The following is a 14,124-nucleotide window of genomic DNA, read 5'->3' as shown; positions in this document are numbered from 1 at the left end:
TTTTATAATCAGAAACTTTTAAGTTTATTTTGAATAAACCACTCAATTTTGAGCAGACATTGCCTCAACTTTTTCTTTGAAGAAAACAAAGATTTATGGTAAATTAATGAAAACTCTGCCTTCCCTTGCAGGGCAGAACAATTCTGCCTGATCTTTTCCATATTCCTGGTGATGTTAACAAGGGACAGCCACTTGGGGCACAAAAGGAAGCTCTCCACAGGTCAAGGGCTGCGGGTTGCCAACTGGACACAGAACCTCTTACAGTTCCAGGGGCTGGGGCCACAGCTGGATGCAAGTGCGTCATGTGGTAGCTATACAGTCCAAAAAGTGCCCAGGAATGCTCAGGGTGTGACCTAAGGTGTAGAGCTGCAACTCAAGTCCTGCCAGTGCCATGGAGGTGGCACAGGAAGGACTCATTGGAGAAGTAAAGGCTCCAGCCACTACAATCTTCCAAGTGCCAAGGCAGCAGTCACACCCCGTGCCTCAACCCTGGAGCTGGTACTCTCCTCCTTCAGTAGCACACCACTGTTCAATTCTGGGTTCATCCGCTACACTCTTAACCTGCCCATCCACTCCACCCCACAGTCCCTTCCTTGAAGGAGATGACAGGAAGAGACAACATCTGATGGGGGAGAAAGCCTGTAGACGGCCATGCACCCCATGACCCTGAGAGTCACAGCTGTCCTCTGTCTTCAAGAGTGATTCAATTTACAGCTTACATGGCACCTGGAAATTACCAACTGAGGTGAAAATGTCTGAATATCAAAGAATTCCTAACACAATATTTATTAGCATATCTCCCAAGCAACTCTTTCGGAGGCCCTGTAAGGATAGCTATGCCAGCCTCAGAGCGGAGGCACTGAAAAAAAGCCACAGAAATCCCAAGAATGACAGATGTAACTTCTGAAAGGCCCATAAGACCAGGCTCAGGACAGGTAGGACACCATGAAACCCTCTTGTTTCTTTGCGCTAACAGTAAAAAGCTGGCCTTTTTTCCTGGCCAGCTCCTCCGGGTACAGAGCTGAGGCCACAAATCAAGGCTTCTCCTGGCCTCGGGCTCCCAGACTCTAGAGGTGGTGTCCAACAGCTGGAGTCACAGGCGAGAGGGAACACACCCAACTCCCAGAGTAGGTAACAGGGAGGCATACACTCCAGGTAACATGAAAATAACTTGTGCAAACAAGGCCCCTGAGCCAGGAAGACCAGAACCCTTGGGAGCAGGACAGTGTCAGGTATGGATGGCTGTGTGTGAACCTGCTCAGAGTTACACCAGTGAACACTGGCATAAAAGAAGGGACCAAGGTAAGACAAACTTACTTGGGGGAACAATTCCCTTTATAAGTGGATCTCTATATTAAACTGTACTAAACTCACATCCCCTGGTCTGGAGGGCCACAAGTCCATGGGCACACCCTGCTGTGGGCTCTGACCTCAGTAGCCAGACCCAGGTAAACCTTACTTTTAAGAATAAAGATGAGTCCAGAGACATGAAGGGCCATCAGACACGATGACACACTGTGGTAAGACGCTGTGCTATATTGTCCCCTCACTGCCAAGGTAAGGCAGTACATTTGACCACAAAAGGGTCTACAAGGACCAGGCAGGAGGCACAATGTGATTTCCTATACCCCGTGCCTATTACACGGGCCAACTCAGTTTCCCACCATCTGCCCCTCGTGGTCTTCCCTTGGGACTCTAGCTGTGGCCAAACACAAGTGAATCCAGAAAGTGAAGGCCACCCTGGGGCCCTCTTGAAGTAGACATTCTGAGGCAAGGTGGGCAGGCAGCATATGTTACATTCTAAGTAAAATAGCTGAAGGGTAAAACACTCCAATGCCAATTTATTTTTAAAAAGGGTTCTGTGTAATTCTATGGTTGGTTTGTCCCCCTTTTTTTTTATATAATTGTGCAACTTTTGAAAATTACATAAGTTGTAATGATCTAATACTATTAATAGTCATTCAGAAAAAAACTTTCCCACCCTCCCAACAACCATCCAGGGGGAATTAAAGGTCCTGAAAAGAGGCCAATTCAACATGGCCTCTACCCTGGTAAAAACAAAAAGCAAAAAAGATGAGAAAAAAACGAAAATTGACTAAGAAGTGTGGGGCCAGTGTCTCTCAGGAGTGGGGCCCTGGCTGTTGCCTGGGATCGTGAAAGGCAGAGCCTGCAGCATGCAGTATGGCAGCCGGGAGACCTCGCAGCCACATCTTCTTCACTCCGGCATGTCCACGTTCCAATCTAGGTGTCATGGAAATCCTTCAGCAGGGTTCTCCTCCGCTGCTCTGCTATGTGCATCTGGTTTTCTAAGTCCTGCACCAGGGAAGCAAGACAGGTGCTTGCATGGCCCAGTCCTGGAAGCAGAGAGTAGCCAAAGCCCCTTCCTACCCCACATGCCAGGGGTACCAAGGAGTCAAAGCACAACCCCTTCACACAGCCCCTTCCGACCCTTTTTAGCAGCAGCTTTCAGTCCATATGCGAACCACCGTGTTACCTATTATTACACCAACCTCACCTGCAAGAGGGTCCAAGAGGACAGTAGACACTTACCCCTCTGTCATAGCTGTCCGCACGCTCCACCTTCCATGACAGGTTTTCGATCTCAGCCTCCAGTTGAGCCTGCTGGTATTCAAACTGTATGGGTAGAGCAGGAGGGTCAAAAGGAGAGGGGGCTGTAGCCGGGGCAGGGCCTGCAGATGGGAGGGGCAGACGCAGCACCTCAGGCTCAAATGAGCTACAGAGAAGCCTGATACTGTCTTCAGAGAACAGTACTAGCTCCTGTACCTGGAGCCTGAATCCAATCCAAAGGCTACCTACAGAGTACATCCACATGCCAAGGCCACACTCAACCTCCGCCCCCAAAGGAAGGGGAAGAATTTGAGCCACTGAAGAGAATGCTTCCCATATATAGGGAAAAGGATGCTGAGAAAACAAGTCAAAGTAGATATTCACAGATTCTGTATTCACTGAATAGTTCTTTTTCAGCCCTTCTGCAAATCAAGAGTCTTAATTTTTCAAACCATTTGACTTAGTAATTACACACCCACTGCACAAATCAACTGCACAGAGGCTTCACAATGTCTTATGATAGTGAAAAACAGAAACAATAAATGCCCCAAATGATGGTACAACCATATAATGGAACACTTAATGCAACTATTAAAACATGGCATTTTCCACCCTGATAAATAACAAGGGCTGTAGCAGCAAATTACCGTAACAATGAAACGTTATATATCTATGAAAACTTGATTACAGAAATAATATTAATTTTAAAAGACTGGAAAATGCAAACAGTAGTCATTTCTTTCTGGTGAGATGATGGATAATGTAAATGTTTTTTCCACATTTTTCAACATCTAACTAATTAATGTGAATTACTTTATGATTGGGGGGAAACAACCTACATCTAAGATGAAGACTTTAACAAAGATGTAAAAAAAAGCCCATTATATTTAGGAACATGCATTCTGGACTGTCTTCCCAGAGCATGAACACTGGCTCCCAAGAGGCCACAGACACTTTTTGCCAATCACCCTAAAAGTATAGTTGTTCCCCAGCTTCATTATAACTGCCTTGCTATTACACAAAAGGTTAGAACCTGAGATCTATTTTGTAAATGCCTAAAGGAGAAACCAAATTTTCAATTGCCAGTTTTGTTTTGATTTTTCTCTCCTAATAACCAAGGGCCAGTCCCTGCTCTCCTATAAAGTATGGGTTGAGAAGGGCACCTCTGAAGCTAAGAGGGATGGCTTTGCCTTACCAGCTTTTTCCTGGGTCCAGACTCCATGTAGTATGCATATGGGTACGTGTACTGCAGGGTGTATCGACACTGCAATAGAGAGAAGAGAAAGGATCTGTGTCCATGACTGTAACCTACATGGATCTGATGGCTTTTACAGTTCTTACCCCACCATGCAAATTAGTCTCGCTCTATGGGTATGGGCCTGAAAGAAATGAGGCCAAGGCAAATAAAAGATGAACTGGGGGGGCAATATGGCAAAAACTGAAACAGAAATGGTCACAGAACACCCACAGTTCCTTTTTCACACTGTGATTTATTACCAGCAGCTGCCTCAATGGCTCTTTCTTCTTGAGTCGGACATCAGAGTCCACACATCTATCTCAATACTTGTCCAAAGATAAACTCTTATTTTCCTTTGAGTGATGCATGGATGGGACAAAAGAAGAAAAGGGCTCTAATTTTCCCTGTAGTTGTTTCCCAGCAGGCAGAGGCACTGGAATACTCTTCCTGAAATCCCCAGTACATCCACAGAGGACTGGGTCCTCGGTGGGCACAGCCCAGGAAAATGTGGACCCGTAAGCAGGAGCAAGCAGGGTCGCACTAGGTGCTGAGCCCCATGCTCCCTACAATGCCTCCCACCCTGAGGTCTGGGCCTGACAAGGCCAGACACCGAACCAGGGACTGGAAGAGCGAGGGAGTACAGACCTTGGCCAAGAGCTTGGCAGCGTTCTGTAGATACTGCCAGTCAATCCATGTCCCCAGATTATTCATGACCCTCTCCTGAATCTTCTCATGAATCCGCTGGTATGTCTGTGCCTCCAGCTGCAAACTCTTGTTGTGGTTTTCCCACTACAGGGTACAGAGGAGGAAGAAAGCTGCAGGAGTCCTGGGAAGGTGCAGAGGTCCACAAGGAGTTCAGAATGGCCACAGCCTCACCTAGCTTATGGGGGCTCTGTGTCCTTGGGAGTACAGGAGGGGGACTTCTTCAGTCCACATTACTAAGCCCATCCAGAGTAGATGTCTGCCTGCAAGATCACTCTGCCGCCTCTGGGGCAACAGGGCTCCAGCCCTGAGGACTAAGCAAAGCTAGGTACCTACAGGTGTCTTGTGCTTAGAAACCAAACGTACCATGTTCCATGGGTTTATGAAGGGTCTCCCTGGGAGAAACTGGCCTCTGAATCTATTAAGGTGGCATTGGATGGGGGGGTTTAAGGGCAAGATAGGGGTAGGGGAGGGAGATGTACAAACTGCTGTGTATAAAATAAATAAGCTACGAGGGTATACTGTGCAGCACAGGAAATATAACCAATATTTTTTGTTGTTGTTGTTGTTGTTGTTGTTGTTGTTGCTATTTCTTGGGCCGCTCCCGCGGCATATGGAGGTTCCCACGCTAGGGGTTGAATCGGAGCTGTAGCCACCGGCCTACGCCAGAGCCACAGCAACGCGGGATCCGAGCCGCGTCTGCAACCTACACCACAGCTCACGGCAACGCCGGATCGTTAACCCACTGAGCAAGGCCAGGGATCGAACCCGCGACCTCATTAACCAATATTTTATAATAACTAGAAGTGGAGTATAACCTTTAAAAAATGTGAATCATTCTGTTGTACACCTGAAAATCATGTAATATTATAAATCAATTATAACTCAATTAGAAACAAACAAACATGACACTAAATGGAAAAGACAATCCATCAATCATTCAAACAAGGTCAGAACATCATTCCTTGTCAGCTGTAGCTACCCTGTGGATCCTGAAAGCCACGTCTAAGGAGGTACCACTCAGGCCACTGCAGGAGCTCCATTCCCTGACTTCTGTGTGCACATGTTGGCTGTGGCTACCAGTCACTGGGAGTTTCACCCAGCAGGCCCAATGGAAGAAGCCCACCCTTGAGGAGCAGGTGCAGGAGAGGGCGCCTACCCTCTCAAAGTAGAACAAGTACTTCTTGAGGGCCTCCCTGGCCTGGGCTTGCTGGCTCTGATTGACAATGTCTGGGTTCTCCTTGTACCGACTGCACTCATAGTACTCGCTGCCATGGGTCTTCCAATCTCCTAGACACATCCAGCAGAAGTCTGAACAGAACAGAGAAAGAAGCATTTACACACATGAGACTAGCCCACATTTCTCCCAAGTCACAGGCAAAGTGGGAGGACATACAGATCCTGCTGGGAGAGGGTCACCTGACCAGAACTCCTCAAGGGAGTCATCTCTGTGACATCCCACTGTCCGTGTGGCCCATCCTTGCATTCTCAACAGCCTATGGATTGTCTCAGTTCCATGAACACATATGATGCAACACAGGCAGATGATAACTGTACAATACCACCAGTCTGCTGTGTCAATGCCTCTGTGAGAAGCAGAAACTCGCCCAACTGAGACCCACCTGGCCACTCGGAACATACATTCGCCCTCCTGACTACCTCCCGCTCTCAACACTTGTCCTAGAAAGATTTTGTACATGAAGCTGGGGATAATGGCTTTTTACCTTTTTTTTTTTTTAAATACATTTTAATAAAACTCACAGCTACCCAATAGTTCATACTTAGAATCATGATTCTGTTTCCACACTGAGGAAGTGAAGAGGGAAAAATAAGGATCCCCTATGAATGTTTTACAGCCAATGTTCTTTCTCTGCCAGAAACCCGGACAGTGGCAGGCCCCGTTTCCCAGGATTCGCTCCCATAAGCTGGCTTACTGACTTCCAAAAGGGGCTTTTGTAAAATGTGGGGAAATTAAAGCCAAACTTAGAGACCTAGAGTTCATTCATCTTCTTCTAGGGGCCTTCACTGAACAGTGGCAATAGTGCTTTCTCCTTAGCTAGGTTGTGTTTGGTACTGTTTTAAATACTATTGCATCGCATAGAGTTGCCTGTACAGGTGATGTAAAACTATACAGTAATGCAAAGGATGGTAATTAACTCTGATGGTAAGGGATGGGGAGACAATGACTGACAATGGACGCACTGATGGGGACTGATAGGGACTTCTTCAATATTAGGCATGTGGTGGGTACTGGAGTATTTACTTTGTTTCTCTTTAAATTGTACATATTTCTTAGGCACTATTCCAAGTGGATGACACATGTTCCTCTCATTCAAACACACACAGAGGAGACAGGGTGTGATATCACTGAGGAAATGGGCCACTACCCTTGGCCTATGTTCATTCTACAGAGTCACTGTTCCTGTCTAAAACCTGCCATGTCTACTTTGATTACAGTGGGCTCCCGGGAAAACACAGGAATATCATTAGATGGGCTCTTATAAAAAGAGGGCCTCCTGGTCAGCCTCTAAGCAGCTGTGCAGGAAACCTATCTGGACATTATTTTTTACTTGAAGGAATTTTATTTCTTCACTTGATTTTGTAGGAGGAAAAGAAAACCAAAAGGTTCTACATAACCTACACCTGATAGAGGAAGGAAGCCTGAAAGGCCAAATCAAAAACCCCTCTGAAACCTTTATAAAACCTCAAAGGAAAATTTACTACCTCTGTTAAAACAACATGCAGCTAGCTCTGAAAGGTATCTGTAAGGCAGCACAGATAGGTCCCTAGTTACTTACCTGTCTTAGCAAAAATAAACAGAACACACTAAAACCTTCTTCTTGGATGACTGAGGATTCATAAGGGTCTAAGAGTCACTTCAAACTTGACTTCTGACTACTTGTGTCAGTGAGATGGTAGTGGGATTATAAGCGGACTAAAAATAATAAATCAGTAAGTCAACAGCTTCTTTACACTGTTACCATGACTCTAAGCAACTGACGCTGCCCTTTGTTTATCACTTTACCACAAAAGCACTCACTAAAGAAGCAATGGAGACCCGTGCACAAGAAACAGACTGTGCCACTGGGCCTTGCACACCAAGCCCAGGACTCACCATGTTTACACTTGGAGCATTGCTGTCAGAGGGAAACAGAAGAGAACATGTTAAGGGCACGCTGACCAAAGGCTCCATGTCACATAAGCAAAGGGTACAGGCTTCTGCTCACCATGTGATTGCAGCCTCCGTTCTTCTCAATGCAGATGTTGCACTTGGGACACTGAGGAGACAGAAGGGCGCCATTAGGCTCACGCACCATCAGGCCGGTTCTAAGACAAATTACACAAAGCTCCTGGCACCCGTGCCCAGTAGCTCATCGTGCGAGCACTTCTGGGGAGGAGCATCTCACTTAAATGTGGCGGGTCGCTGAGGCTGGAACAGCAATTCAAGGAAATGAGGTCAGCATGTTTGGCTCTGAAACACTCCAAGCACCAGCTGAGCCCCACTAAGTCTTCCACCATCTGTCCCTGCCAGGAGGCTGCTCAGATTAAGCACAAGCTGAGTCAGTAGAAAGCTTGCCTGCTTGGGAGGAATGCCAAAGCACCATAAGAGCTGCCACAGTGGACTAAGTCCTGGTCAGCTCACTTGAACTTCTGCTTCCAGAAGGGGGCAAGGAAATACCTCTAAAGCTCACTCGCTCTGCAACCCCAGGCAGCAATGCAGAGACCAGTCTAAAGCTGTGCTCTCCCACTGCCACCAAAAGGACTATGTCTAATAATGTCATGGTCACAAGTGTCCTCGTAACTCAGCAGGTAACTAACACAGGGTACAGCCTTGGGTGCTGAGTCATGCAGGGCTCAAGGGGCTGAAGGCCATGCCTTCCTATAAGAAGTTTCCAGAATGAGAACTGGACAGCCTGAACTTTCATCAGTCTTGCTATTTATTAGATATGACTACCAACCACCCTCCTCCCAGGGCTTTTAAAGCTTTGGAGGCATTCAATAAAAGCTAGTTTTCTTCTATTTAGTTCTCCTAAGGGTAAAATTTTTCCAAGCATTTCAGCATTTTATTAAAATAAATGTACCCAGTATATACTATGATAAATTGCTGCAAACTCTGGGCCAGGGTCTGCAGCTTCCAGGGGCCCTGAGGCTGTGGGTGTTCTGCTCTCAGATGGCAAATTGCCCAGGCAAGGCCCTGGCCAGCACTAATGAGGGCAGATCCAAGACAGGTAAAATACAGTCCTTACATCTTTAGTGTGAGCACTAATGTAGTTGGCTGTTTCAGAGTCGTCTGCACACTTCGTAAGCCATTTCCGGATTGTGGCGCAGTCTGTGGGGGCGTGATACATCTGACGACACTTGAAACTTAAAATCAGAAAAGAAGAACATTCAAATAATCATTAGGTCAGGTCCTATGTTCTAAATTTTCCTTCTGTCCAAGCCAACAGATCCTAATTAGAGCTTTTCAAAGAGATAAAGTCATCTATCAAGGGCTTTGAGATTTTTACCTACCCAGGATTATACTGAAGTACTGTGTGAACTTCTCTGGATAAACCCCAAAGAAATATTTGTTTTAAATATCTTGTGTGGTGTCAACTCTTTTGACAGGATGTCAAATTCAGAACTCCGCCTCCCAAAGGGCATGGGAAGGTGCACTGAAAACAGTATCTCAACTCAGGCCTAAGGCAGGACTAGGACCCATTTCTGGGAGCCTTAGCTTCCCATCAGCCACCTCTCTGCCAGATGTGCACAAAAGAGGCACAAATGCCAGCACTCACGCAATCTGTATGGGGCATGATACATCTGACAGTGCTCAAGACCTAAAATCAGCAAAGAAAAACATTATAATATTCATCAGGCCAGGCTCCCCCCACCTTTTTTTTTGTCTTTTCTAGGGCCACACCCACAGCATATGGAGGTTCCCACGCTAGGGGTCCAATGGGAGCTATAGCCACAGCCACAGCCACTCGGGATCCGAGCTATGTCTGCAACCTACACCACAGCTCAGAGTAGCGCCGGTTCCTTAACCCACTGAGCAAGGCCAGGGATCGAACCCGCAACCTCATGGTTCCTAGTTGGATTCACTAACCACTAGGCCATGACAGGAACTCCTCCCATATTTTTTATTTCCCTTTTGTCCAAGCCAAAACAACTTTACGATAAAGGCTCTCAGAAAGATAGCCTACCTAACACACGTGCCAAGGAAAGAAGTTCACAACATGGGACACAAAGGATAGAGAGCAACTACATTAGTGGGTCTTTTGTTTTTTGTCTTTTTTTTTTTTTAATTTATTTTTTAGGTCCGCGCCTGCAGCATATGGAGGTTCCCAGGCTAGGGGTCAAATTGGAGCTATAGCTGCCGGCCTACACCACAGCCACAGCAACAACAGATACGAGCCGAATCTTTGACCAACACTACAGCTCACGGCAACACTGGATCCTTAACCCACTGAGCAAGGCTAGGGATCGAACCCGCAACCTCATGGTTCCTAGTCAGATTCGTTAACCACTGTGCCAGGACAGGAACTCCTATTTTCTGCTTTTTAGGGCCGCACCCTCGGCATATGGAGGTTCCCAGGCTAGAGGTTGAACTGGAGCTATAGCTGCCGGCCTAAGCCACAGCCACAGCAATGACAGATACGAGCCAAATCCACTACCTACACCACAGCTCACAGCAACACTGGATCCTTAACCCATTGAACAAGGCCAGGAATCGAACCCATAACCTCATGGCTCCTAGTTGGATTTGTTTCCTCTGCACCACGATGGGAACTCTGTAAATCACATTTATGAATTACAGCATTATAAAATTCGTGGAAAGGCCACAGAGAGAAAGATTAAAATGTTGATGGTTGTAGCTTTCAAATACAGTAATATGTGAATTATCTGTGCAATAGATACACACCGACACGGATACAATCTCTGAGCCATGGGTCTTAGTAGCATAAGCCATAGCACATTCTCTAAGAATCTGGGCCCTTTCCTTATCTCCGGACTTGTGTATTACCTGGAACATGAGATTATAGGTAAAAATCCCGCCCATGTGGAGCACAGCTGCTCTTCTAGCTCAAAGACCCTGGCTCTCCCACCCCTGCCCTCACAAGAGCAATTGTAGCAGTGTTTTGGAGAAGGTACAAGCCCAGGGCTGCTCAGCATCCACACTCACTCTTACCAGAAGACCTCGTTGCACCGATTGCACTGTACTCGGCGAGCTCTGGGCTCCTGTACCCGGATAACCATGGGGCAGTCTGCACCAGGGCAGAGTTGGAGCTGGTAGTGACTCTGTGAATACATAAAGGGGGGAGGAATGAGGATATTCCCTAATTCGTGCCTCTAAATCAGACCTTCCTGAGTACTCAATTGCCGTCTATTCTTTCAGCTGATGACTTACATCAAGATGGATATCATGGGAGTTCCCGTCATGGCTCAATGGAAATGAATATGACTAGTATCCATGAGGACACAGGTTCGATCCATGGCCTCTTTCAGTGGGTTAAGGATCCAGAGTTGCCATGAGCTGTGGTGTAGGTAGAAGACGTGGCTCTGGTGTTGCTGTGGCTATGGTGTAGGCCAGCAGCTATCGCTCTGATTTGACCCTTAGCCTGGGAAACTCCACATGCCGCTGAGTGCGGCCCTAAAAAAAAAAGATGGGAGTTCCCATCGTGGCACAATGGTTAACGAATCCAACTAGGAACCATGAGGTTGCAGGTTCAATCCCTGGCCTTGCTCAGTGGGTTAAGGATCTGGCGTTGCTGTGAGCTGTGGTGTAGGTTGCAGACATGGCTCAGATCCCAAGTTGCTGTGGCTCTGGTGTAGGCCGGCGGCTACAGCTCCGATTAGACCCCTAGCCTGGGAACCTCCATATGCCGCAGGAGCGGCCCAAGAAATCACAAAAAGACAAAAATATATATATATTCTGCAGAGACTTATATGGAAAAGGAATCTGGAAAAGAATGACTATTTGTATATGTATAGCCAAATCACTTGGCTATACCCCTGAAACTAATACAACATTGTAAATCAAGTGTACTCTAATACGAAATAAAGATTAAAAAAAAAAAAAAAAAAAAAAAGATGGACGTCATGAGGACCAGACATTAGACAGATATTAAAAATGACCTTTCAGGAGTTCCCACTGTGGCGCAACAGGATTGGCAGTGTCTTCTGAGCGCTGAGACACAGGTTCAATCCCCAGCCTGGCACAGTGGGTTAAGGATCTAGCTTGCTGCAGCTGCAGCTTAGGTCACAGCTGCAGCTCGGATCAGATCCCTGGCCTGGGAACTCCACATACCACAGGGCAGCCAAAAAAGAGAGAAAGAAAAAAAATGACCTTTCACTGTTTAACTTAAACTAAGAAGCAACTCATTAGAATGATTTAATAGATTACAAAATGGAATACAGAATTGTATATCTGAGATGACAGTGCATAGGGGGAAAAAAAAGGGAAGTGCAGAGGGACCAGAGCTGGAAAGGAACACAGCCCAATCAGCTGTGCCTAGGAATCGGAGGGGTTCAATGACCCTCAGGTATATACCAAAAGCACAAGTAACAAGGCATTCTGTTTATCCTGCAACATGTGTAGGAGAGGACCAAGGCTGTCAATCAACCCAAAAGCTTAGGCATAAAAGACAAAGATTAGGAGTTCCTGTCATGGCTCAGTGGTTAACAAATCTAACTAGGAACCATGAGGTTGCAGGTTCGATCCCTGCCCTTGCTCAGTGGGTTAAGGATTCCGCATTGCCGTGAGCTGTGGTATGGGTCGCAGATGTGGCTCGGATCCCGAGTTGCTGTGGCTCTGGCGTAGGCCGGTGGCTACGGCTCCAATCAGACCCTTAACCTGGGAACCTCCGTGTGCCGCAGGAGCAGCTCAAGAAAAGGCAAAAAAAAAAAAAAAAAAAAAAGACAAAGATTAAAATTATGCTAGATGGGACCAGCAAGTTGAACAAGTAGCACAAAAGAGGGAAACAACTCCAAAACTGACCATGCTGAAAACCTGAACAACTTTTCAAATTGCTCAAGAGGCAATACTCCGTCCTTGTGCTGAACGACTCTGTGACCTGAACAGAAAAGCAACTCCTGAAATATGCCTGATTTGTGATCATCTCCTGACTGACAATAGCTTGTCTAAGCAACTATGTATAAGGTGAGGATGCCTGACAACTCTATAAGAGAAAACCAAGGCTCAAAGAAGGAAAATAATGGATTGAAAGATTCATTGTAAGAAAGCAAGAGACCTGGGATTCACACAACTATCTGTCTGACTCTAGGGCCAATGTTCTTCACTACTACTCTAGAGGTTTTCAAACTTTTTTAGTCATGGGGCTCTTTCTTCAAACAAAAGCATCTAATCGCAATGTAGTCTACAAAGTAACTGGTTAGCATCTGATGGGAAGTAGGCTCAGAAGACAGAGGGCACAATGGGGGCTGGGCATACCTCCACATAGTCCCTGAAGAGGTAGCGCCTGTATTTGTCTCTCAATTCCTCATTGGGCAGCAATGGAAACACAAAGTCCTCTGGTGTTCGGAGCGGGCAGTCCTGAGCCATGCAAGAGACACCTGTTGAACAAAGACAATCTGATGGACAACTATACTGCAGAAGACACAACAGTAATATATTTGTTCACTGACTTCCACTAACAAATTCAGATTCTACATAGGGAACACCTGAGGCAACAAAACGTGTTCAGATGAGAGAAAATATATTTGCACAATGATGCAACTAAAATATCATCACAAATTAAATAGTATATATCACAAATAGCACCAATAAAAAACAAAACCGTTTAAAAAAATCCTAAAGCTTCTTTTTTTTCCCCCTTTTTTGGCCACACCCATATCACATGGAAGTTTCCGGCCAAGGGATTGAATCAGAGCCACATCTGCGACCTACACCACAGCTGTGGCAACACTAGACCCTTAACTCACTGTGTCAAGCCAGAGATCAAACCTGTAACACGACAGTAACAAGCCGGATCATTAATCCACTGTGTCACAGCAGGAACCCCTTTATAGTTTTCCTGAATAACAATTTAGTTTTGTGATGTTTAATATTATTTACTACCAACACAATGAGATTTTGCAAATACAATAAACACTAATTTAGTTTCAATATCATCAAATCAGTTTAACTAACATTCCTTTAACTGATCATCAAATTTTATTTGTACTTATATTACCCAATGAGCAGCAAACTCTCTAGGTATTTCTGAGTTATGGCTGCCACTTTGAGAAGATAGGGTAGGCAGCTTAAAGGACAGTTCACCCAAAAGGCAAGAAAAGGCAGCCTTGCGCGAACACCACCATTTACATACATGCCCAAACATTAGCCTCAGCTTTCTCTTTTGCTCAGGACTAGAATAAACGTTACCATTTTTCAGACTAATGCGTTTGGAAACCAATGGTTTTTTTTTTTTTTTTTTTTTTTTTTTTTTTTTTTTTGTTATTTCTTGGGCCGCTCCCGAGGCACATGGAGGTTCCCAGGCTAGGGACAATAAAAACTTCAATTAGGCTCACAAGAAAACACTCCAGGAGTTCCTGTCGTGGCGCAGTGGTTATCAAATCCAACTAGGAACCATGAGGTTGTGGGTTCAATCCCTGGCCTTGCTCAGTGGGTTAAG

At 45.9% G+C, this 14,124-nt stretch overlaps 1 protein-coding gene across 16 annotated transcripts in view; it reads right to left on the bottom strand.

The window, feature by feature from the left end:
- ARIH2 (ariadne RBR E3 ubiquitin protein ligase 2) overlaps window positions 1-14,124 on the bottom strand; it is a 54,173-nt gene continuing 40,049 nt past the window's right edge. For 10 of the 16 annotated variants that reach the window (XM_084988325.1, XM_021070655.2, XM_084988322.1 and 7 more), the window contains 10 exons: window positions 12,942-13,063; window positions 10,680-10,789; window positions 8,755-8,872; window positions 7,735-7,785; window positions 7,623-7,644; window positions 5,667-5,818; window positions 4,451-4,594; window positions 3,764-3,832; window positions 2,551-2,634; window positions 1-2,313 (listed from right to left, as the gene is read on the bottom strand). In XM_084988325.1, coding sequence (XP_084844451.1) covers window positions 2,242-2,313; window positions 2,551-2,634; window positions 3,764-3,832; window positions 4,451-4,594; window positions 5,667-5,818; window positions 7,623-7,644; window positions 7,735-7,785; window positions 8,755-8,872; window positions 10,680-10,789; window positions 12,942-13,063 — 944 coding nt within the window. In that variant the 3' untranslated portion in view covers window positions 1-2,241. Of the gene's footprint in view, window positions 2,314-2,550; window positions 2,691-3,763; window positions 3,833-4,450; window positions 4,595-5,666; window positions 5,819-7,622; window positions 7,645-7,734; window positions 7,938-8,754; window positions 8,873-10,679; window positions 10,790-12,941; window positions 13,064-14,124 lie in introns of all 16 variants that reach the window. The other 6 variants (XM_084988326.1, XM_021070659.2, XM_084988331.1 and 3 more) reach the window with 3 other exon arrangements.

This window comes from Sus scrofa, chromosome 13, assembly GCF_054392235.1.
Source record: "Sus scrofa isolate SSC_HxYL_T2T_F1_AM1 chromosome 13, Sscrofa_HxYL_maternal_Yorkshire_Landrace_v2.0, whole genome shotgun sequence".
Lineage (NCBI taxonomy): Eukaryota > Metazoa > Chordata > Mammalia > Artiodactyla > Suidae > Sus > Sus scrofa.
The sequence above is the reverse complement of the archived record's forward strand: the minus strand, read 5'-3'. Positions and strand labels throughout refer to the sequence as shown.